The 27,593-nt window shown below is 34.9% G+C and overlaps 1 protein-coding gene across 4 annotated transcripts in view; it reads right to left on the reverse strand.

Annotated features, from left to right (window-relative positions):
* Positions 1 to 251: 251 nt before the first annotated feature.
* LOC142972926 (uncharacterized) overlaps positions 252 to 27,593 on the reverse strand; it is a 41,747-nt gene continuing 14,405 nt past the window's right edge. For all 4 annotated transcript variants that reach the window (XM_076114381.1, XM_076114378.1, XM_076114380.1 and 1 more), the window contains exons 3-7: positions 15,482 to 15,690; positions 8,745 to 8,880; positions 3,923 to 4,056; positions 1,718 to 2,135; positions 252 to 1,333 (exon numbers count right to left, since the gene is read on the reverse strand). In XM_076114381.1, the coding sequence (XP_075970496.1) occupies positions 1,266 to 1,333; positions 1,718 to 2,135; positions 3,923 to 4,056; positions 8,745 to 8,880; positions 15,482 to 15,690 (965 nt within the window). In that variant the 3' untranslated portion in view covers positions 252 to 1,265. The remainder of the gene's footprint in view (positions 1,334 to 1,717; positions 2,136 to 3,922; positions 4,057 to 8,744; positions 8,881 to 15,481; positions 15,691 to 27,593) is intronic.

A 27,593-nucleotide genomic window follows, 5' to 3' on the forward strand; every position in this document is an offset into this window, starting at 1 on the left:
TAGATCACATGGTGATAAAATAATGATATCTACTCATATCGTGTTATTTATGCATAATATACTCATAGGTATGGTAAGTACCAGAATTTTTTGGTGTTATAAAACGCCATTTGGTCGAATACTTGAAATACTTGGTAAATAAATAGGAAATAATAAAGCAAATATTTAGAAAACGCAGATTATTTTACGATTATCTATCTATAAAATGATGGCAGTTTTCGCGAAACGGTAAGTGAAATAAAATGAAGATCTTAGACAAATTCCAACATCTCATTTATTCTATTCATTCATAATATATTACATAATAAATGATATTATATCTATGTATTTACAAATTAATAACAATTAACTAACCTCATTGACACGTCTGAAATTTAAAATTTCCTTACAAGTGATTATAAATTCCACCTAGGTTTTAAAATTAGGAAGAGTTTTGATAAACTTATAGCAGCTTTCAACAATTAAATACATAGAGAGCTTTGTAAATTATAATTTTATATACAGTGAACAAAATTATATTTTTCCACATAAACTTTACTCATCAGTCTTGGCCGAGGGCTCCAACAAGCCCTAACTTATCATGAAATGAACTTCTGTCTGCCGTCAACACCTCACAAGAATGAAACATTAGCACAGTTTTAGTCGTCATCAGTTGTTTTAAATACAGATAATTCTATAAAATTGTAATTATTTTTACCTATCACGATTTATTTACAATTATTAGCTTTAGACCGCAACTTTAAATTTGCAGAAACGTTTATTACTCAATTCGTTTTGGACACCGCGTGGTCTAATTAAATGGCTTTTACCGCTGTGTTCAGAATAATAAGCGATGTTTCATTTAAATTTACACAAAAGTCATTAAATGACGCTTGAAAAACCGACTGTGGTATCATTTAATATTTGTTTGACACTCAGGCAGTAGGATTTGATTATTTACTTTAATGAATAGATATTTTTTCTACAAGTTTATTATATCATTCAACTAGTCCCTTAATTCTGATTAATTTAAAACTTATTAAAACTATTTTTGGCCAGTTTGACCTACGCTAAACATATCGTAAACAATTTTTAAAACAACGATTATAGTATATCATACGAGAGTCACAACTATATTCGAAAGGAAGTCACTGTGGTACAACGAAATATAAATTCATGATTTTGGATATGTTCAATGAATTTGTACACAATGAGATTGTTTTCACTCAGATAGAGAGCACTTAAAAATAAATTTGTACTTAATGAATATTGTTTATATGACTAAACTACCGGACACTGTACAACAATGGCACGAGAGTAGTTGATATTCGCCAAAGAGCGCGCGACGATGAATCTGGAACAAGATTAATAAAGTTATTCATACATACAAGGCTGCTTGTTAATTGGCAAAATAACATATTTACTCTCATTTGTATAAATCGTAACACGAGATTGCGTGCTACATTATTTTATGTAGTCGAGTTTATTTTGCCGTCAGAGGAAAGTTTATTTAGTCAATATGCTGAATCAAGTGCTCTATACTATTTTATACCTAACATCACAAAAGTGTCTAGTATGTACAATTTATAAAGGTTCACAATAAATAATATATGTATACAAATATAGCTGTAGTGGTTCAAAGAGATCTGAAAACGCAAGATTCAGCTTTGAGTTTAATGTTCTGTGCTAAAATGGTCCCGCGACACGAAGTCACTACACAAGTATCGATTGCACTTACCTACTGCTCTATTACGGACGCCTAGCACGGAGGCAACTTCTGGTTGCTCCATATCGAAAATTAGTTCGGCGCGTGCCGCATACAGGTTGTATATGCTCGCTATGCAGGTCAGCCGGAGACTGCCACGCTCGAACGCCTCGTTCCGAACCACGAACGACACCTCTCCTATTGAAGGCAGTCTGTTATCCGGACCTGTCCTCTCGAACGTCGGTTTTAAACTCTCTTTCGAAGGCCTTCTAATTTCCTCTTTGTGTAGATTTATGTACGACTCATCTAAATACTGAATGTTGCCCTCGTCGTGAAAAATATTGAAATTCATGTCATCATCCGGCTGTTCCGTCGTCGTCGTCTCGGCCTTCGGTGGCGGGTCCCATTTAAACCACGACGGTAGCTCGTGAATAAGAGACTCCATGTCAATCTGAGAAAAACACAATATTGTATAATAACAATATAATACTAGGACGCGCAGAGCGGCTGAGCGGGAAATATTACGGATATTACACAGCTTTGCGTTAGATAAAGGAAGCTTATACAGCTCTGAGCTGTTTCGTGATTAATGAACTCGCCTACGCAGCGGGCAGTGACGCTGGCAAAAACAACGGTCGCGTCAAAGTGAAGTAAGTAAGAGTCGCTCCATTGTCCGCCGGTGGACACAGCGCACCCCTGTCTGTCGTTGTCCGGCCAACGCTGATCAAACGCATTTTTAAAATGCCAATTTCAATAAAGTCGGTGGAAAAATTTGTGCCACGTCAGGGAAAATTTATAGTGATATAATTTTGTCCGTCGTACCCGCGTCACAGTAACGTGCCGTTGTGTTGGATGACGATAAAATGTACTCGTATTGTGATTCAGTATTTTTGAATGATTTTTCATAACTGTGATTCCTACTGTAGATAAATACTTGAAAACACCATTATTTACAAATAATAATTTGCTCTATGTAAATATAGTCGTAAGTAAGAAATATGTAAAAGACACAGCTGAACGCGTTGGTTTTAAAAGCTAATATGAACTAGAAAATCCCTTGTGTAATATGCTCTGCGTTAAGTGTTGCTAATGTCCTCCCAACCTACTGGCCTTAATTTCAACTAAACATCTACTGTAACGAGCAAAATTTCCTCTATTTTATTATAGTTAACTTATTTTCCGGTCTGATATGAAAACACCGGGTAGATCGGAAGCTTATCTTTACGAGATGAAAGAGTTTATTGGGGGAAATGAGATACTTAAGCATGTTTGAACTAGAGCCAACCGCTTACGATGTGCTAAAGGTATTAACATGATTACGTTATAGCCTACCTGGATAAGAATATAAAGATACTTATTTTATAACGATAAGTTTCGAGCTGCTGACAAAAAAAAAAACAAATTTAAACTTACATGTACATTTAATTTACGACATTTAAATCTGCTACATTTTCCCTTTATTTTCATTATATCAATTAACAATTTATACTATATGCGTCAATGTTTAAAAGGAAATTAAATACATTCAACAAATGAACGAACTGACCTGATTTATTTAAATTGTAAAATAACTGATGTGTACATTTTAGACTAAGCCTTTTATTATTGCATTGTTTGTTGTCAATTACGTGCATAATGCAATTATTGAAAATTAATTATTTGTTTTCAATAAACTCGTACAAATAGCAAAATTTCCAAGTATCTAACTTTGTCTATAAACAATCAAAAGTATTAACACGCGTACGGTCGTGACAGCCGGCTCACGTTATACGCACGAACTTACTCCACTTGAGAATTGGATTTTCACGAAAATAAACTTATGCTTATGTTGCGTTCGGCGGCAACGGCGTTGTTTCTTTTGTCCTTATTATAAAGTAATCGGTTATATTGGAAGTCTTAAATATATTACACGCTGAGTACCAAAAAGTTACTAGCGAAAGTTGAGTTGGTTTAAAAAATGATTCATGTGCTATAAGCTGTAAGTAATATTTGTAAAATAAATACTCAGCTTGGGCTGCGTTAACAACCTTATTGCCTAAATCCCTAATCTCTAGATCTGCGTATGTTATACTAATTAAGCCGCGTAAGCGACAATGGATATCAAACACCCTTATATTGAGTCCATCAAAGAAGAATTAAAGAAAGTCTACTAAAGCCGGGCAATGCGAACCGAGTACATACATACCTATTATGTGTAGTTAACATGTCGGCCAACAACTTTTTGGTGTAATGTCTTACCTCTCGTCCATTGAGTGCAAATGTCAAATTGGCGGGAGGATGAGCCGGCGGCGAAGCGCAAGTGGCTAGGAGAGTGGAACCCACGCCGTACCACGACCTGTCTGACACCAACTTCGGGCCCCATTCTGGTGGCTCTGTAATAATACCAAACAATTATTATCATCGTAGTTGTAATATTAGTGCTACGTTATCTGATCGCGCTAGCTGTCTCTGATTATATCGTAAGGACGATCATCAATAACCTGTGACTCTATCATCGAATGCGATCGAAAGTTTTATGAGTAAACTAGTTTATAGCTGAATTAAAAATTTCCAGGCATTATTATAACAAGTATAAGTAAATGGCGTGCAAGCCATCAGAGGACAGTATTCAAGATTCGTAACAGTGCTACGAAAAATTTAAAGTTTTGTACCTATTGTCCGCATATGTTTCATTTACCTACAAAAATTGGACACGGTTATCAATTCCCATGATAAAAAAAAAATCTGCTTTATACTTTATATTAATCGACTTTCAGAAAGTTTTAAGTGTAACGTAAGTGTTTAGTAAATGGCTCGACATTCGGCCAATTAAATCAGACTTAGAAAAAGCTACAATTATCTTTCACCAATACTGAATAAATCAGTAACCTAGTTTTATTGTGGTTCGATCTATTCCCGTTCAATTTTCATGGAAGCGATTTTACCTATACTGATTTTAGCGACGCAGAATTACAGAGCGCTTGATTTTGACATCATAATCTGTGCATTGGTGACACATCGGCAGATCCGAGCCAAAGCAAACGTTCCCGGCTAATTTGCATTCGATCCACATTGACAGGTAAGCTTACATTATGCCTCATTGGCTACTTGGAAAGATTCCAACTGGCGTATTAATCTTTATTAACATTGGTACTATAGAACATTGATCTTATACAAACACATTAATGACCTCCTCGCTACTCACGCTACTGTTACACGGTTTTAATCTTTTAGAAGAAAACTAGGTGCTTTCTTCTAATAGATTAAACTGGGTAGTTGTACCTAGAGTACATATAACATATTATTATCTATCTAAATTTTAATCTGGTCTTGTCGGCCTAATGCTCAAAGTACAAACTTTTTACAACGATGTCTATAAAATTCGTAGGTTTGGGTACACTTTTTACTAGGCTAATTAAAAGTACTACACTTTTTCGGTTAAATTAAGTTAAAAATTCGTCAAGAATCACAAAATTTTGTGGAGGAGGCATATTGATGCTGCTCTGAGAGCATACTTAAAACAAAGTCGGAGAGTTACATTAATTAGCACGTATGTGGTTTTAATTTTTAATGAACGCGGTTACTCTAAATGTCAAGGGGACGAGTGGCGTACGCCAATTGAAATTCAAAAGCAGCCCACTAACCCTTTCGCTGCTTTTAGTTAAATCATGCCACTGAATACGAAACTTAATCTAATAGGCAATTATTTCACGAGGTCTTTGATGATAACTAAATGTATCACTGCTTAGTACGTACAACAAAACTACATTCAAAGTTAGGTAGCCTAACTCGTAAAGGTGCAAGATGTATATGAACGTGTTTGTCTGTTCTTGACAAAAACACGAAATTCCCTTTATATCCAACGTTAGAACATTCAAAAGCTTTCATGCTGTACTTCGTCTAATGTCTGAAAAGGTTTATCTCGTAGGTCAGTGGGACGGCTTCTGAAGCTTTTGAAATATAAACTGATGAACTTGGAAAGTGGCTTGTTCTTTTAAAATGTTAAGTTTTATGTATCATACAAATTAATTTTACTGTAACCTAGAAAACCGTGATGGATATTTAATGTTTAAACACTGTAACGAAACACTTTAAAAAAAAACAATATACCTACGTTTTGTATTACAATTTTACAACGAATTTCAGTAACCCATAGAGTAAGCTCACAGTACCGCAGGAAACGAGCAGCTTTACCAGGAAAGGTTTCGTATAGGCTGTCCAGAGAAAGCAATATATTGGCAATAATAGAGTGCTACAGCAACGTCTTTGTTCAGCATCTGGATAATAGGCTAAAACAATACTAACACAAACTCGAAACGTGCTCACCAGAATAAACGATCTGATGCGGTAAATAAAGATTACGATTAAATGAAATAAAGGTGTACTTTGTTCGGAGCCATCACATTAATACAGGCAGCTGTGTTTATGGCACGTTTGTTTGCTCCCCTTTGTGGGTCGCGAGGTGCGTTCTAGATAGGGAAAAAATCAAGGCGTTTTCAATCAAATCTCCGTATATTAGGGAATTTGTTTTACTTTATGAACCTTCCCAGCGGTAAATACCATTGAACGCTTCCAGAATACGTAATATGTGCAAACTGTGTTAAGATAAGAGAGTATGTACTTGTAAATATCACGTTTCTAGTGGTAGGGCAACATTGAATATGTGATTTTAATATCTGGAGAATCCTTTGAACCTAATTAATCCGCGTAGCGAGAACACGTCACACAAATGAGCTCGTCAGTCGTGATTCATGACAGAGAATCACGTCATGATGGGACAGGTAAAGCCCTATAATTTAGAGAGGTTCATGAACGAAGTTACAACGTTATGGGGGCCAAGGTGTCTATTACAAGTTCGGGAAACATAAAGTTTCATGTTTCGTTTTACCCTCTACGTCTATCACGACATTTTTAAACAAAAACTTAAGAACAATGACACTCATGTCTTAGAATAAAAATTGTCGTTATAATGTGACAAGATATTTCACTATAAAATCGACTTCTTCACTTTTCAATTCTCGTAAAAGGATTCGATCAAATCTAAACCATATTATCGAACCGTTCCGACTCTTCGACATTTCATGTGATAAATTTACTCTAGAGTGAAGTGGATTTCTTGGTATAATTTAATTGTCATACGAATAGTAGAGACGTATTGATTCAATTTTCCAGTTCCTGTTGTAAGTAAGAGTTTATTATGCATAAAATATAAATTTTATTGTTTCAAAACTTTCGTATTTTATTTTTTTCAAGATTGTATGCAACCATCGCTTTTGTACGTCAGTTCAAGTAAATCGATCGATACTGATACAATTTTAAAGTATTTGTCCAATAAAAGTTTGCCTATTTATTTTGTGCAGAGGCGCGGGAGACATAAAAAGTGTAAACGACTAGTTTAAAATTGGAGCAATATCGACGTGAATGTGGTAGGCACGATGTGATATGTATAATTGTCGCGTGACTATAAACTGTAACAGATTCTGTTTAGCGGCTCTTAAATGAAATCGGTAAACAACACGAAGCAGTGACGGCGATGTTTTATTATTGATGTGAATGTAGATAAATATGATTTGTATACGGAAGTAAGTTTCTTTGTTATCGTAAATTACTGAAATAAGGTTTAGCAATAAATGTTAACGTTTCGGAACACAAAGAAACCTTTTTGTGAAAATATTTTTTATTTGTTGCGCTGACATTTGGTCCGTAAAGTGGACAATGTTTTTTGTAACGGTCACATAAAATATCTGATGTTTACACAGTTCACCTTTCTATTAAATTAGCACTACGCTCCGGTCGGGACAGAAAAACCTGTTGTGACACGAGCTTTTCTCTTTTGATAATTTTATTAGGTCAACGAGTATTATTCAAATGAATCATCTTTGTTATAATAAAATCGGCGTCGAGTATTTCATTTTAAAATTCTTTGGAAACACGGCATTTATTTTTTGTGTGGAACGTAACGAAAATATTACTTCATTTTGTAGGTATATTTTTTTGCTAGGTTAGTGAATCTCGATGTATTTTCTAAAGATACCAGGAATGTGGAACGAAAATAGCTTTGGGTTATTACAAATACAATAGAGTATACATAGGTACATTATGATATGGATATAAAATATGTAATTTATTACTTCAATGATATAGGCACACACAATATTCAAGGCACTAAACACAAACGACATGAATGTTATACGTTTTTCTGTAGCGATCCAAGTTTAGCTAATATATTACGGCCACAAAAAGTTATTACCTTAATAATAAACAATAATAAGAACTGCTTGTATGTTGTGATTAATCTGAAAACTTTTGCTATAATGTTATCTTCTGTCATTATAATGGTCATAGAAAGTAATCGTTCTATTAGATTTTATTGTTGTGTTATGTCTAAATCTCTCGGTGGCATCAAGATAAGGTTATGATAAAAATACTCACGCGTATATTAACTGCAAAATAGATTCAATAGATTTATACATTCATCTAATTGCGGCATGTGGCGATTATCGTCCGTGATCAGTTTTATTACATCCACATTTTCTTACTAAATGCTCTAATTAAAACCAAAATGCTCCCGTAATTATCCGAGTTAAGTAATATATCCATTTTCCAATAACTCTCTACATTTATGGCAATCCTAATCCTATTCTGACCCTAAGCCCGTTATACGAACATTTATTTTCAAGGATTAAATACTAAAATATGACGATTCGTGGTATTTACGTGACTTTTATAAATTAACCCTTTAAACTTCTGGGTCCTATAAGCTCTCTTAGGGCTTGTTGGGTCGTATATTTCCCAATTAATAATGTTCTCTTGTCTAAATTGTTAATGCTTTCGGATTAATTAGTGAAAGTAGTTGTTATCTATATAATTATTACTTATCTTTATTCTAATGATATATTTTTCAAATGACGTTGACATTTCGATGTTAGAAGCGTGATATCGTTCCGCAGCAACAAACAATTTGAAAAATAAAATATTATTCTGATTAGCAAAGTAGGTGTTACCGTAATTCAAGCTCGTAATTGGTGGATGTTTCGGCTTTGATTTATACTTTTATAACAACAAAATGAATGTAACTTACCGACGACTTCTAGAGGTGCTGATCGTATTTCAGTGTGGAAGGTGGGCGCGTCTGCAGAAACTTCGCAACGAAACCTGCCGGCCATTGCTGGCGTAGCCTGTTGTAGCACCACACGACGAGCTCCGGATCTCGAAATCTAAGGCAAAAGAAATCTATTTATAATGACTGTAAAGCTAAGGCACACACAAGCAATTTGCGTGTAAGCTATAGTTCTTTCTAAAAAAGAAACCTATAAACAATCCTACGCCATTTTAATGTTCGCCATTTTATCTGCACCAAACTGTGAGAGCGTGTCTTAGACATTTATTGCTCTTTATGCATTTGTTTTAGTCGGTTTTTAAAAATAAGTGTCACGGATTTATATCACATCACACACATATTGTAAAACCAGATACACCAAATCGCGGCCAAGAGCGTACGGATCATTATAGTTTAATTTTCTCTATTCAATTTTGCCAAAAATGGTTTAGTTGGCATAGTGCTCTGGCACCAAGTAATTAGCTGTTGTTGCTTCGCGGGTTAGCTGCAAATATATCATTGTGTTAGCTCTCGCGGGTGTCGTGGAAAACCGCTGTAGTGTTACATCACAACATTAGGTGACGTCATCTAACTGAGTGTGAGTAATTTCTTTCTGCTAAGGCGTAAACTCCTAGCGTTGTATTTTATGCTTCCCATTAGAACAATTAGGTTCTAGTCGTTGAACAATAATTCCAAGACATGTTTTAGGGGTAGGTATAGTCTTGTTTTTATCAAAGATAAAGATAGAGGACATAATAATATATGTCTATGTAAAAAGATTCTTTATTTCGACATTGTCCTTCTAAATTATTCTCAGCAAAACGTCATGTGTCCTAATTCGGTAAAAGAAAACGCACATAAAATATATTGTCCAATCAAATGAACCTATAATCGTCCGAAGCTGAACGATCAGGCAAGAATATTGTATTGTCCATAAATACCGTTGTGATATATTGGCTGAATATGAATCGGTTCGTATTCACGATATTTCTCTCTGATACTTAAATCACGGGACTAATATATGGTGCCTTCCCACGGAAAGTACCATTATATCACGTCACATCAGTCAGAACAAACCACGCTTTGGGCCACGCCTAATTACTGTTGCCATAAACTTGACTACAACATTCAATATCGACCTTTTAAACGTTTCATTTAAAAAACACTCTTCCAAGGTTAAGTACCCAAAATACTACAATTTGCGAGTAATTTATAGTGCCACAAATTGAGATTAATGTTACTTGATATTGGAAAAGCATCCGAAATAAACGTTTTAGAGCCTAATAAAAATAAGAATTACTTACATTGCCTTATTTGCAACCGGCCCCAATATTACACTGGGAAGTATGTACTAAATAAGTTCTTCGGAGTACAACACGGTAGTGGAAGGAATAGAGTTAAATGTCCCGGAACAACTGACAAAAGGCAGTTAGCAACAGTGTCAAACGGTCGTACAAAACAATTACTTGCAAGGTACCTAGGACTGTTATCCGAGTCGCCCGAGCGACTCAAATTGAGGTGATTGACACTAGAAATTCCTTTTATTACAGGCGAACCGGCTTTTTGAACAAAGAACGCCTTGTACTGGGCATAATATGTGTTAAGCCCTAACAATAAAGAGCACCTATGTATGCTACCGTTACACAACAGTCCCAGATTTTTCTTTAACTATAAAAACATGAAATATCTTTCTACAATCTGTTCGCGACGGTGACTGTCCTAAGTGAAAATGGTCGGTCTCAAGTGTCTTTATATCCAACTCACTCAAACAGGAGAACCCTGACTAGCCCTAAGATAACACACTAATTCGTCCTTTTCAATTTCAAGCCGTGTCGCGACCCTACGTGGAGATAAGAGCTAGTTTGTTAGAATACACCTTCTATTTAGGTTAAAACCTATATACATTAGATAAACGTGAAACTTTGTCTCGCGCCAGCGCCGTGTTTTGGATTATCATTCGCATATTCATTTTGGAACTTCTCCTCGGCATGAAATTTCCTAACTTGAGTTTGCGAGTGTCACGAGCTTAAATATATCTTACTTTTTGCTTATTTTACTTATTCGTGCTTCCTTCTAAATGTTTCGCATAATATGATCATTAAACTCTCATTTACAAAGACATATAAAGCACGCACCTATTGTAGGTACCGTTACCGTCTTGATGAACAGACCTCTACAAACATTTATGGAATGTTTTCATATTTACGGTAATAGCTGACTGGAATCTTTGGCTAAATGACGTTAATTTGTGTATTTTATAATCCTTAAATATGCGGCATGCTTTTCAATTCCGTGTTAGTGAATGTTATGTCGACTTGTATCAGATTTCATCGTCCAATTTCTTATTTTAGCTTCCACGGCTATAAGAACGTCCGCCCATCAAAGTTACGCCGAATGACACCAGTCTCAATATACGGTTCTCTCACAATATCGTTTGTTGTTCTGTTTTACGTTCCCTTTCGTCGTACCGCAGTGATTACGCCAATAATCTTCCTTTTTAATAGTGCCTACAATAACTACGACATATGATATCGAGCCTTAGAGATATTCTATTGTTACAATGTTTTTATGTAGGTTAGTTTGTGTATTGTCCTTGGACTTTGTTGTGCCACTATTATTGTGTATGATGAGTATTGATGAGATAGACAAGCATACCGATAAATTACGTACAAATTCCGTATTACGTAGGTACAAAGCTTAATCTTATTTATTCGGTAGGCAGGTGGTAATTTCAATCCGTAAAGTAAACGATGAAGATTGATGAACATACTTTTGTACGAATTGTTTCTAAGCCTATATTGTGATTGAGCTATCGTATTATTACATAAATCATCTAATTAATATGTGATTATCGCACGTGATATTATGAACAAAGTGGTGCGCTATTAGATATTATAGATATCAGTGGTTGAGGATTTGAAAAAACATGTGCAAAACAGTCGTGACGTCACTGATATGACCCATGACATGCAGGGTGTTAAAATTTTTAAGTGAAAAATCAACGGAGATAGTAGAAATTACATAATTCAATAGTACTTTTTATCACATTGAAGTGATACGACCTAGGCTTTGGAGAAATAGACGGATATGCTTGTGTGCCTTATGTATTATATTTGTTATCCGATAGTTAATTTTCATTCAAACTGTTATGGGTATTTGTGGAATGCAAAGTGCGTTAAAAACAAGAAGTAAAAAAGTCCTACCATTGCAGCATAACAATTACTCTAGGCTGGTTGGGATAAATCTTACAGAAATCAAGGGGAAACCTTCCTAAGTTTGTAACAGTAATGTTCTTTAGGAGGCAATTTACGGCGAAAGTCAAAGATGACTATTAATCTGCAGTATTACTTGGATACCTTTTATGTTCTTATTGTGACTTAAATAACAATTAAGTGTTCTTAGCCCTGATCCCTTCTACCAATGAATATGGCCAGCTTTATTTTACGAAAGTGAATTAACAGTAACAACATTCTACGTAATACTAATATTAAATAAAGATTGAGTAGTTAAACTCTTTGTAATCCCGTCTTAATAATTGAAGGTTTCCAAAAATACCTAAAGGGCATTTTATATTAAACGCACAGCCAAAGAAATTAAATTCAAATAATCAAACATTTCGTTATCTGGACCTTTTGAAGGAAATACACAAAGAAAATATAATTTGATGCGATCTTTTGGTCGTTGTTAATTCTGTTTTAACAAGTTACAGAATACTTTTTAAGTGAAAATAGGTGGAACATTCTTTATTTAATACGATAAAACTACCGTATATCTTGAGTAGAATAGAAATAAAAACAAGGCCAAAGAAGTAAAGAAAGAAATCGCTTATCACCTTCTACAAATAGTGTAAGTCGAGTGAAGGAAAAAGTTTGGTGCTTTTGTACTAGTGTTAGATAAACTAGGGGTTGGTTACTGCCGTACTTATGTAGTTTCATCAAGATTCAAGTATTCAACACACCATTTTGCAAGTACATGTACGTAGACAACTACTTGCGTATTCTTTCTTGGTTCTTACAAAATTATAATTTATATAGCTCGTATGCAGAAAGGAATAATGAAATCGTTCGGTCATTCATTTCATGGCTATGTTTGTACGAACAATGTTTAATATGATTGAAGTTTGAATTATAACTTGATCGATACTATTTATTGAACCGGTAACACTATGGCACTCGTAGTTTTATTTTCAAAGCTCTTTATAGCCATAAAATGTCACGCTATATCTTTAGCTTTATCAACAATGGTCGTAAAATTTGTTTGAAAACTCTTATAGAATGGATTTAGCTAAACTTCCATTGTCAATATTTGAGAAGGACGTTATATATTTCATTTGAGGAGAGATATACAGGTTCTTTCTATCTTCTAAATTACCTACAGTATATACATATGTGTGCGCGTGATAATGCTAATGGAAATCTAAAACCTGTGCTGGGTCAGTATGGTGGTCTAATACCTAAGGTACCCGCGGGTATTAAGGCCTAGCTAAGGGAGATTTGTAATAAAATGAAGAATATCCAATATAATCAACCAGTTTTTATAATAATCAGTCATGTACTTATATTACTACCGAGTTTAAACAAAAAATAGCTTCTAAAGCTTAAAACTAAAAGATTATAACACTTTTAAAAAAACGCTGTCTTTAGGCCTTATTATAATTGGGTAAGGTAAAAAGGCCTATACTATAAACTATTCAAAAATCAACTTAAACTAAGTAAATTAGTATTCTTGACATCAATAATCATTAACATAAGGCAATAGAAAGCATAGTAGTCTTAATAAATTAAATAAATTGTCCTTATTCGCATCCATCAGAACATTGAAAATCATCAGTATATTCTGCAGTCAAACCGACACATTCTTCGTGGTACCACTTGAAGCATCGCGAACATTGCCTCATTGCATCATCCATTCTATCTTCTTTGCAGGCATGACCGTACCAATATTTTTTTTTTTTGTGATTTATTTTTGTCAGATCGCCTTCTGACTACAATGCTCGTTTGGGAGGCATCGTGACTGTAAGCACTGAAAACAATAATAAATAAATTGAAAATATAAACTACGTATATACTACCCACTAACAAACATTTTAAAAACACGCTCCTACTTATATAGCAGTTAAAAAAATAGGAGTATAATAAGGCCTATTGTAAAATTTTATAGGCCTTAATATCCGCCAACCACCTATTTACAGAAAAGAATAATAATATAATTTTTATAACTACAAGTCTCTTAAAACGGTAATCTAAGGACAAGCATATGTTAATTAATAAGCGGACAGTCAATACAGGTTTGTAAATATGATATTTTCTAAACAACTTACGTTTTACTGGAGTCAATTTTTATAATTCGTGCTGCTGAACCGCACTTCTGAATGATTTCGATGACATTTCCGGGGGGAGAGGTGCAAGAGTGTGTCCGCCACTTTGCAGCGACTCGTATACGCTCTGAGCTTGTGTGACTGTAATCTTGATCGTCTACTACTGTATTTCGTACGTTTTTTGTTATTTAGGCCTTATTACCCGACAGGCCTTAATACCCGCAGGTACCTTAATCCCTTTCACTAAAGCAGGTAAAGTAATAGTGTCCAGTGATAAATTAAATAGACTATACGTTCCTTTTGTGGAATTTTTCTCGTGCACTACCATACATCTCCGTCGGCAGCGCAGCGTTAATCCCTTTGTAATTTGCAAAATAACTTTAATATATTAAAATTTGGACGTGACAAGTTTCAAACTTGGAAAATATCATCTACGCTAATTAGAATAAATGGTTGCGAAAAATAAATGATGATACCCGCTGGCGCCTCCTTTCATATATTATGTCTCAGTATCAAGTTATGATGAGAAGTGACGGCTCGCCTGTCAACGTCATCTCGAATTACATAGCACAGTACATTTTATGAGTACATATTCATATTTTAGGCCAATGATACACTAGGGGACCAATGTTTTGCGACACATGTCGCCAGGGATGTCGGGTGAAGTAAGGCGACGTTGCCAGACCTCGCAGGACACTTCGTAGCGTATTATGTTAGGCGAAGTCGCCCGACTTCGGTTGACAAGTCACCGACAGACATGTCGTGCAACATTGGTTCCCTAGTGTTTACCTGGTTTCATAATTACGAGTGGGACACACAGAACCTCCAACGCGTTCAATCTACTTATTATTTTTCCATTACTGGGCGGAGCAGACGTGGGCGTGTCGAATGGACTGTGTCCATTTCTTAGAAAATATAAACCCAATACACCGTAGTTCAAATTAAATGCATGAACCTAACCTACTTCGTAGTGGGTCAGGTGTATCAGACATTGTATGCTCTCGGGAACAAAATGTTTAAATCGCTTCAATTTTGGTTTGGCCACTTGATTCACCAAAATTTTGGTCTAGAATATGAAGTTCTGCGTTTTATGAGTTCACTGTTTGATAGTTTAGAATTAGGGAAAGTCACTAACAGTATTTTTTTAGTTTACTACTACCAAAATCAAGTCAAACTCAAGCCAAACTACTGGACGGGTTGGGCTGAAATTTGCCATGCAGGTAGATGTTATGACGTTGGCATCCGCTAAGAAAGGATTTTGATCAAGTCTACCTCAAAGGGAATAAGTGAAAAAAGTTTGTATGAAAATTCTGTCCTAAGTCACAAACCACGCGAACGGAGTCGCGGGCAAAAGCTCAGTAAAATTATGAAGTTCTAAGGACTTCCTATTAATATAACTTACATCAACTTCTATCCCCGGCAGCGGAAACACCCTTGTATGAGGCAATTCCTTCGGTATGTATCTGTAGAACTCCTCCCGGCCCCGGTACCATTTCACACTGTACAAGGCCTCTTCATCCTCTAACTGCCAGCTACATTCCAGAGTAACTGTTTCACCCACTAACACCGCGTTGGGCACATTGATCTCCAAGTTGTGAAGACCTCGGACACCTGCAGACAAATAACAGCATATGTTAAAAAATGTTCAATAAAATGTGTTTACAGTCCCTGTTGATGATGTTTTAAAAGTTTTTTAGATAAAAGGTAATTGTTGCGAGGCAACCTTATACTTGTATTTTGCTGATTAATATGCTACAAAGCTCTCAATCTGAGTTCTATGTAAGTTACTAGAAATAGCCAAAGAAATACAAGACTATATTATTCTGCAAAATGTTCCTTTCCAGTTAAAGCAAATTATTAATAAGTTAAGTTGATACCTAGATTTTGTTGCGAACCGTGTTATGAAAGCCAACAATTTCATCAAAACTCACGCTATGCAATTTTGCTAAAATGCGTTCTAGACTATCTTATATTACACCAAAATATTTTAATAAAAATATTATCCTTCAAACTTTTCTTTGAAACAAGACTCCGAGTGAGTGGATGGATATAAGATATTTAAAGTTATGATGATACAATATTAATAATAAAATGAATGAATAAGAAGATAAGCTCAATTTAAATTATAAAAATGTGATTATTGTTCTTGGCGGTGAGCGTCGGCAATTAGCCTACAGTCGGTTAACTATAGAGGCTATTTTAAACTCAACACTTCATCAACTAGAGGTATATTGTCGATAGTCTCAGACGATTAGATTAATAAATCAACAATTTTGAAACAATATAATCCGTGAAGTTTAAGTGTTGTTGATTGTTTAATCCTAACAGGCTGAAATAAGAAGATACTACAACTAAAATGTTATATTAATTTGACAAACAAATTCCTTTGTCTTTAATTCAAGGTAAGGATTAATTATATCAAAACGTAGACAATTGGTAATCCTCAAAGGCAAATATAACAGTAAGACTAGATGCTAATACCAAAATTGAATTCAATATTACAGTTGCTGGGTGAAGCGATGGTACTTACGCATAGTATTGCGTAATTCAATACAATCATAGAATACCTATAAATTAATAGCGGTACATGCCACAGATTCTCTAGCGGTCGGTATATAATTATAATAGCTCCAACTAACATAATTTAATCATATAAATGAGTTGCTTGAAAAATCCTGTTAAGTTTAACCTTAGATTTCATTATCCCTTTTTAGGTCGCTAAGGTCATGCGACAGACAACTGAGTAAATACTACTAATTAGCCAGTTGAAAAGTCCTTGAGAAAAGGCCACGAGGGCCTAGGTCTTAATCTAACACCGTCAATATTAAAACAGCATTATATTTTAAAATAGTTTCTTTGATGTCGTATTTCTGAAAGTGACCTCTACCTACTTTTTATATACTATATTTTTGCCTACGTGACTATACAGACACAGTTTACATTCAATTGAATATGAATGTGCAGGGAAAATGTAAGAGACAAATGTAATAAGCGGTGTCCAAAAAGAAAATAAAAGAATTGTCGTCGTGCGTAATGACGTTTGTACAAAAAGGCTCGCGTACTGACGTCACAATTCACAGAATTTCAGTTACGGAAATTGGACTTATTGAGACATGCGTATTTTCACTGTAAGCTCTGTTTGTATTAGCATAGCACCAGCGTGCCCAACAAATTTGTTAATTAAATGGCCACTATTAATTCCCCAAGTTAAAGAGTGATTCTAAACTAGTAACTATTGAGAGAGGATCTTTTATACCTATATTATTTTAAAAACTTATTTGAATGTAAATACGAGCAGCTCGATTCTCTACTACTATCGAGTATCGACAACCAGCTAGCTATCAAAAAATGTTGCATGAAAATCTGCTTCAGTGCCTCTAGCGGATGTCGTAGAAACTATTTTCACAGTACATTTTAAATGTCAAACTCTCGATACTCTCCAATTGTAGAGAATCATGTTACTGTACAGCATTTACTACTCAAAATGTAGTAATATAATCTTTTTTATCAGTGCCGTTTCCTTGTACTTAGAACATAGAAAGGAACTTGATAACACATATTGAGATAATGTGCATTTCACTTAAATCTTCACTTAGCAGTTGTTTACATGAAACATGAGGTCACCGTAATCGCATTTACTGTTTCCATTACCGAGCGCAGTGAAAGCAGCTGTTAAGCTAGAATAAACAACGCAGTAATGCGATACCGAAATGCCATGAACTGCACTGACTTGGGCACTTCGCTAATGTGACTATAACGATAATATATGTACATGTATTACTATCGGATAATATCCTATCTGATTTGCTTAATACTCGTTTTGCATACATTTCTTCTAAGCAAATAGCAATTTTGATATCATCGACTAATTACGGTTATGCCACGACTTTGTTATTCTCCTCTATTAGCCATTTCTCTACTTTCTTTCTAGCGTTTCCGTACATTATTTCAATACAATATACCTTCTATTAGTAGGTACTTCGTTACTATTTTCGCCGCAATGAATACTCCGGCTTGGGAGACCGGCAAGCAAAGTCGTAATATCCTTTATGCGACGCGACTCAAAGCACTTTTGACCCCGTTTAATTTCCATGGTTTAACTTCAAAGCCCGGCCTTTTGAGTTTATCTTAATGATAAGCTTATTAAGAGGAACTAAGATGAAATAAAGACAAATATATGAAATGATATTGATGGATGCAAAAACAATTTTGAGATAATTATATCGTCAATATACACAAGAAAAGTTGAAATGATGATGATTGAAGAAGCATTGAACGTGCGGATGATGGCGATTTAACAATTTGTAGATCTGATAACCTAAAAAGGATATGCGTGTCATCCTGCGTAAGTAGCAAAATAAATTGTAACTAGGAAATAAGACAATTTGTAACTTCCACACAGAAAGGGTAAACGCAAAGGAAGAACATTGTAAACATATATGGAGCAGCCCGTCACCCGTCGCGTGTGGATTTTGTAATGCGTCGTTGCACTCTTATAGAGGGTGCTTGTAAAAATCTCTGAGACACGTATCTTGTTATTTGTTTTGAGGAATATTCTTGCCGAGTTTCTTTCTTCGTACCAACTATTTGTGACGTACATAAAGATTGTGAGGCACTGATCTAAGAATTTAATTTCATTTTGCAGGGAAAGCAACCTACTGAAATGTATTCGGAAAAAATATATTATTTTCCACTAAAAAAGGACAAGGATCTGTGTTGTTCGCAAACAATGATTGCCAATTGACTGACGGATGTTGAACAACGTGTTAATGGCTGGCCAGTTCCGATGCGGGATAAGTGAACATTGGAGTGCGTGCGCGTGTTAACGTGAGAGTATCAGCTAATTAAGTTAATTTTATGATAAATGAGTAACATAATTGTATTGCACAGTTTTCATTTAGGTACCAGGTAAATTATCTGCAAAATATAGCTAATGTATATTGCATACTACTGTCAAAATTTCATGCGATTAGTTATTTGACACGGCTATTAGATAAACGTAACTCATTACTTCCCGCTGCTGAGCAGAAACCTTTTCCGTAATTAGTGGTATCTAGTCAAAACTACTTAAAACCTTTAAGAAATACATCTTAAGAAAAACATGACTAGCCGGTTTCCGAAACCATTTAGTGGTATTTTATTTATTCAATACCGTTTTTTTATATGAGTTGAGACGCTATTGAATAGACAAACAACCGCTAAATGTACCTCAGAAACCGGTATATCGTATAAGTAAACTGTTACGCAAATCGTTTAAACATGAAACCTAGAATTCTTCAGGCATTTGAGACAAACAGCTCTAGTAGTCACATACCTTACAAAAACAAACATAGTATCAGCTGCTCCTCGATGTAAACAAGTCGTAAAACTAGGGGAAAGGGTTACAGTTGCATTAGCAGATAGGCGATACGATATCACAACATAAAAACCTTAATTCTGTTATTCTTGACTTGCCATTTCCAGTTTCGTAAACCCTCATTTTACTAATTCGTACATATGTAACTATGTGTCTTTCTAAGCTACATTTTTATAGGTTACATTACATAATTGCTTCTATATATTTTAGTCTCATTTCTCAAGGATGTATATTATTCTATATGCTAAATAATAGACATATAAATATCCTATTTACAACAAACGCTATACTGTCACACATTAACTGTTTCTAATCCATGAGGCCTTTCACTCTTTAAATGCAAATCATTTCCGAATTGCTTAAAGCAACAATATTTATCTTAGGGATAGCTTGAATAACGCTGCTCCCGCTTCTGGGCTGGTCACATTGCTACACCTACTATGCTTATTGTATCTACACTGTTGAAATTGTCTGGTGAAACTACCTTTATCTAATACGAACGTGCATAAAATTTTATCGTATCGTCATGTCTGTAATTTCCTGAAACTTAGCTGTCTGGTAAGAAAGGTAGGAAGTAGGTATACCCATCGCCAACGATAAAATTGGGTCCAAAGCTTCCAGTATAATAGGTTTATCGACAGCCACCCTACAGGTGCGGATTTTTCTAGCTTAAAACCTCAATTATACGTTACCTAAACTCAGGTTTGTGTTCGGATTTGAGCTCAAAATTGCCGGAATTCCACAGTCAAAGGAAGATAAAGCCGCAGAATGTTGGTATAACTAAGATTTCGAGAAGTAAACTACCATGTCATTGATCGGAATATCTTCCTTTGTTTGAGAGAAACAATGGATGAGGTCAGTACAAACAATGTTTTAGAGAGCTCGGCTACAATCCTCCTGAGTATTGGCTAGTTCTCTAAAATGTTGCTCGTAAACGTGAAAAGATACTGAATAAATAAACACACAAGAGTTTTACTAAGCCGACTAAACGCCCTACTTACGTAATAAAACAAAATCCGTATATGATTAGCAAATATATAATATGGCCTTGTAATAAAAAAGAAATCCGAAACTCAAAGACGCCTTCGGTATAAAAATGTGGCAGTAGCATGTAAAAGAGCTCAAAACAAACATATCTCTCGCGAAACTTCATTTTCCTTGACTCGTTTAATCCATATCAAATACGTCTTATACGTTGTTCTTGCGTACATATTACGTAGCGAGGTCTTTTTACACGGCGTACCGACGGATTACTACAAGATATTATGTGAATTTATGTAGTTCAAGTGATGATATTTATGTAAGAAGCAAAGAATTTCTAATACTTTTCTAATACTGGCAGTGGAGGAGATTGCGGGACCGTGACGTCATCACCATTGTATTTACATACGAAACTCCTAAGAAATCGAGTGCGAACAGCCCCAGTTTTATAGGCGTTTGTTCGTTTCTCTTTCTGTTTCAGGAAATATCTTATTTTTTATACGTGAGTAAAGTTCGTAGTTACGAGAAATAAAATAAAACTACACTAATGACACGATTCTTTACCGCGATTCTCTTTTACTATCGATTACCGGGAACCGACAAGCTATCCAAAAGTTTTGTATGACAATCGGTTCAGTGCCTCTAGCGGGCGTCGTAGAAACTATTTTTGCAATACATTCTAAACGCCAAACCCTCGATACTCGATAGTTTCAAGTATCGAGAGTTTGACGTTTAAAATGTCCAGAAGCGTTACTTATCTGTTGATGCAATGCTCTTCTGAATAAAACCAATTTGGACCACACCAGTCAGTGCTATGTTATCTAGTTAATTTATTTAGTTTGACAATTACGCGATCGTATTGGGTATTTACTCATTGTCGCGTAGCGGATAATTAAACAGGTTGATCGAATTTTACGATAACTATTTACGTTGACATTACGCTGGAACATCTGCAGCTAATTTGTGCATAATTATGTAGATAAGTGGTTAAACAAAATTGAACACGGATCAAGATAAGGAATTAAAATGCCATTGTTAGTGGGACATACCTACGTACATTATTGTGCAATCAACATTTTTGATTATATGGTTTTTGGTTATCGTACATTTTTTATCTAGGTTTTCTAATGCGGATATAAAAGTGGATGGACGGTTTTTTGTGTTTTTTTTTAATAATATCACACATTACGCGTAGTATTCTGTTAAAAATAAGTTATTTGAGTTCTTAGGGCGATAAAAACGCCAAAACCGCGGATTTCACGGCTTAATTGACATTGAATGATTTACTTTTAAAACACGACAAACAACGACAAAGAACTAATTGTATCCACGAAATAACCGATCGAGTGCATAACTTTTAAATAGACTGAGAATTTTATTTGCGTCATATTAAACACATTCCTAGCCAAATCATTCAATTTCAGCCAAACCGTGAGCATTCAGAGGTGAAAAGCTCCATGAACTTCACTAATAGTCTGCTTTATCGTTGTTTTAAAATGCTCACTGATCCTCTTTATTGTTGTGCATATTTTTCAAAAACAATACGTTAAATCTTTACGATCAAACATGCTTATCGTTTAAATATTGATACATCCAACATTCTGCAGTAATCATTCATTTCCTAATTAACAAAGATACAGCTATCTTATCCATCTGATATACTTTCCGTATAATTATCGCTAATTATCATAAATTATGATAATGTTAAATATCAAAAGATCTAAACGTATATAATCACGAACGCGTCACAACACACGGCATTACTTCAAGGGCGTAGCAACTACACGATTTTCTCTTTGAATATGAACCTACTTAGAAATCAAGTAGCTTGATTGTTTGTTCAGTAGAACAATAACTAGAGTATGTAAATTTCTATTTGCCGGTATAGGATTTCAACAACAACTAGTAATTACCATAACAACGAAGCTCCTGCTATTTAATTTATAACAGAGTGGTTAAGCTATCCTCATGTTTCCTAGAACACACTTTGATATGTTCCTAAATAGATATATGGAGATTCACTTGGGGTACAAGTTTCTGGAAACGTTCGCAAGTTGTGCAATTACCTACTTTACAAGTCGCACGCCAACTTGCATCACACACAGAGACAAGTACGTGCCACATAAACTCTAGCCAATGTTCTAAACATTAAGCTTCCCTCTTTACTTATGTTGACACAACTTAACTGACACTGAAGGTTTCTTATACACATTTTTCGCCAAAATAACGTACTGAAGTCATCTTCGTCGACCTTCAGACATCTAAAATGCAATAAAATATATACGTAAAACATATATCCATTCATAGAGAATATAACAATCGTAAAACCGAGGAATAAATGGAAGGCGGACTCCTAATTTTATTGTATAGCATAAGTATTCGAGATGATATTTCAAGTCGCGCTACGACGTAGCCGAGTGCTACGAGTATCTGGCTGCTTGATGAATGCCCATTACTCATACGGTTAGGACACATATGGAAAAACGAATGTGCTATTTACGTTATGAGAAAGTTATAATTCCAATATATTACTGTCTATTGCCAGAAGAAATGTTGAATTAGACTTTGGAAGGAAAAATAAGTATTTTTGATAATTGTATCTTCTTTTGGTATTCGTAATAAGCGTCACATTTAGGAGAATTATCAGAATAAGACACGTTTTCTTACATTCGTAGTTAAATATATGTATTTAAGAGAGGAAACTTGATCCCCTGCTTTATTTACCTAAGCATATAATATATATTTGTTAATAAACGAGCGGCCAGATTACTCAACACCAACAAACGGGTGAAATACATAAGAGTGAGGCTGAAAGGGAAAGCGTGGCATCGATCAATCATGCGGACACTTTAGCAAGAGATATCAATGACTTTGGGCTCGCCTTGTGTGTGTTAGTGTATAGTGAAGTATAGATACATCGGTCCCGCGCCACTGTTTGCTTCATTGAATTACATTGCAGGGCCCGACGGACCCGATGCTAACCCTATATTGCGAAGCTGCCAAGATCACTTTACTAAATAATTTGTTTCGTTAAGATTTTGATATGTGAGTAATATTGATGGTAAAAGGGATACTGCAATTAATTAAGCTTGTACGGCAAGAACGCTGCGGTTTTGTGTTTGTTTCATATGATTGTATGATTGGATCAGTATTCTATTATATTTCAATTAGTTCGTAATAACACATTTTATGTATCAAAGTTATATTAGATAGTTAGCTAATCTTGTAGATATAAAAGAAAACATCCACTTTTTATATAAAAATATGAATTAAGCATTTTATTTCCATAAAGAATGTTGAACGAATGTCGAGAATACCCTCCAGTATTTCTTTGAGTTTTCGATTAAGTTTTCTCATGACACAATAAAAGGACTTCAGACATCAATAACGATTAGTTGGATTCTTGGTTTTATTATCAACTTGGACGCTTTTCCCTGTCACAGATCCATTTTGAAGAGACGTATTGTAATTTGACTGACTGACAAATCGCTTAGAATTGGGGACAGATGTATCAAAACTATAAACACCGTTTGCGACATATCGTCAGAGCAATTGCAATTGCAAGAACTAGATAATCAAAACCGGTTAAAATTCATGAATGACAGACGCTGAAATATGCCATCTCGTATCATCACCTTATGAACTCATATTATGCAATAGAAATAGAAGATTAATATTTCTAACACATCATAACAGCAATAAACCTTTTCCACGATAATAACACTTCCCACTTCGAATGCTTATAATTGATTCCCTTATCGTTAATAGATTGAATTTAGTTAGACCGTAGTCGAACTGATAGCATCTATTGTAATGTGTGTCACGGAGACAATACCCGACGGCAATTGCTACTATCTTGCTAAAATATCAACGAGATACGCATGTTCATTGTGATGATTCCGACCGTGGAATTCGAACGTCATATATATTTTTAAAGACAAAGAATAATACGAGATAATACCTATCTATCATGATTTCCACTGCGGCAAAATTAGGTACACATTTTTAATGCGTCATTAACCTACTACTTTTTACACTAGAAAGTAAAATTGGATCTATGCATGTTTGTGACTATTTCACGCGAAATTACCTTAAGTAATAAAGTTTTTGTAATAATATGGTTTATAAACTAAAATAACGCATAATATGTCAAGCTTTATTAAACTGTAAGCACACCGATTATAGAGTTTTTTTATGTATATAAAAACGGATACGCCAATTTTAATGTCGGTCGTACTTACGCAAACAGGTTTAACCTATATTGATATCTGGCATGATTGATAGCTATGCAGAGACATTGATCCACAATTTATTATTGTACTGTCCAAAGATAATGATGCTTTTAATGTAGACTGTGCCAAATTGAGCATATTATGTTAAGATACTTAGATAATAAATTGCAATTTAATACACGATTCGGGCCAAATTATTTAAATTTGTAAGGAGGCTATTGACCTGAACTGAGTTTGAAAAAAGACTCACGAATTTTAGATAGTACTATGCGTGTCAGTTTACATCAGTTATTTTTTTTATACTGCTGCTAATTGGATATCGTAGTCGAAAATCATAACTTGGATTTCAAACTATTCTGATGTAAAATAAACCCTGTCTTCTACCCCTTCTCACTTCTTTATAACAAACTGATTTGATTCTTAGCAAAGTTTTTAAAATTCCATTAATCAACAAAGTAAATCTTTTGTTAGGGTTGAGTGCACGTGAATGAAAGATTGATGAATGAACTTAATGTGAAGAGTTAGAAAGTCTGAGAGCATCCTTTGTTTACAAAGTTAGGTCTCAACATTAGCACTAAAACTTCACCGATCTTGTTATAGAACAACGAAGCACGAGAAACGGCACTAATGCGAATCTATCATGATTCTGACAAGCCTTTATTAGTACAGTTTGAAGTTTCTCATTATAATATAGTCCAAATTAAAGTTACGTACGAATCCAGAAACAAAATAATAATAATTCAACTAACACTTTCGCTTCGCATGTTTATTATCTTATATAACACGGTGATTAACGCGATTATTAATTAATTACTGGGTTAGCTTTACGTTTCGGCTAAGTGCTAACCGCGGTCGCTAGCTAACCGAGGTAAATACTAAACAATGCATAATCGCGCTAATCCCCGTTTTACATAAGACAATAAACAAATAACACTTTATTTAAGTGCACAGCAAGTTGAAACAAAAACAAGTTACAAAGTGCAATAACAAACGTAACGTTACACGCTATAGCTGGTGCCAAAATTCACTTGCGTTATTCCCCACTTACTTTTAGCTGAAACACTGGCAGTCATAAGCCGGGGTGCAAATCCCGACGAATATAGGCCTCGTACCTATCTGCAAATACCCGTTGCGAATGTGCATGGTCATATTTCGGTACTTCGAATGCTCTTTGGTTGTGGGGAGCTGAATCTGGTTTTAATTAAGGCAAAACTAGTTATCACGTCATCTGTATTGTCTATTATCGTGTTGCCGAGTACATTTTGCTTGTTTTCGTAATGTTAGGGATTTCATAGTGTCGTATGTTTCTGAGTGTGTTAGATTTAGCTGTTTCAAATTTCACACCCGAGCCGGGAATATAGTTCAAGATTGCGCTGTAGGTCACAAAAATCAATGGGTATGTAATGACAAGAGTCTATCTAATACTGTTCATCTATTTGTCATCGGATCCATATATCTCTATGTACAATAAGATTTCTAAATCACATGGGAGGCTTAGCTTATTTATTTTGTCTACAAAATTCATATGGGTGCTTTACATCGGTTATAGAGTTGTGAACTGAAGTCTCCCATGCATGATTTATTCTCTTTGTATGCGGTATAAACCTCAACATAAAATGTAAGTATATTTCAACGAATTCGAGAAGGACAAGAAGCACACACTTAGGATTAAAACCTCCTTCCTACGACGTGGGAGGAGGATTGCTAGACCACTCGGTAGACCATTAAATATTTCGAAAATTAAAAAAGTTTTATCCCATAAAAAAGCCTAAGAGCAGTCTCTTCCGGCACAAAGTGAAGTCCCAAAAGACTCTAATTCTTCATCTTCCTAATTCAAACAGACGCGTGGGATAACCTAACACCTACGCGAGTAAAATAAAGACGAACCTTGGTCTTTAATCACATCTTAAAAAGCAAACTCGTGTAAAACAACGCGTCGTGTAAAACAGTATAAAGAAATTGACATGTATTTTTTCCCAAGCACTATTTTCGATTGTATTTAATTTCATAGGTAGTACTTTGTTATAGGAAGTGGATATACATACATATGTGAAGAAAGGGGTGGGTATATAGTATATGCCATCAAAAACATTCTGTAAAAACCTCAAGTCTCGCCGTAAAAAGTTGTGAGATCTATTTTAAGAAAAAATACCTCTAAAACAAATAGACCGACTTGGCCATCGCATGATTTGATTATAAGTATGTATCACACTACACAGCACGACGAGAAGTTAATGCTCCTGAAATGTTAATGGCGAATTTGTGTTTTCTTGCGATGACCAAGTCGATCTATTTGTTTTAAAGGTATTTTTTTTTTAAATTGGCATGATAATAACATTCGTAATAACTTAAGATAGAAGGTCCTTTAAGTAGAGACTAAATAGATTAATCGACTTGGTATTATATAGATCTCACAACTTTTTACGGCGAGACTTGAGGTTTTTACAGAATGTTTTTGATGGCATCTCACTTCTTTTTGTAGAGCGAACATAAGTCCAATTTGTATGGAAAGACGTTTTTTTTTTCATAATTCAGCATATTTTCCTATGGGAATGTTGTTCAGTTTCATGGGCTAAACACCCTTACCCACCCTATACCCCCTCCCGTTATGCCTCATATAGTAGGTACCTATTTACACCTATTTATTTTATTTTCTACAGTAATAATAATTCATTCACTGCAAATGTAACCTTGTAATCTTATACATTTATATGTGATTACAAACTTATTGTTGCAGTTAATGTATTTAGAAAACTGGACCGAAATTAGAAAATATTGAATTTTTCCCATGATTAAGACACGAAACCCTATTAGTATTCTAAATTTTAAGTTTCTAAGTCTGCTAGAAGTACCTTAGACTTTTGATGATCGGTGAGTCAGTGAGTCAGTGAATCAGTGAGTGACAAAATTCAAAATTTTAACAAGTTGTCATTCTTAAACTACTG

The sequence above is a fragment of the Anticarsia gemmatalis genome, chromosome 5 (assembly GCF_050436995.1).
Source record: "Anticarsia gemmatalis isolate Benzon Research Colony breed Stoneville strain chromosome 5, ilAntGemm2 primary, whole genome shotgun sequence".
Classification (NCBI taxonomy): Eukaryota; Metazoa; Arthropoda; class Insecta; order Lepidoptera; family Erebidae; genus Anticarsia; species Anticarsia gemmatalis.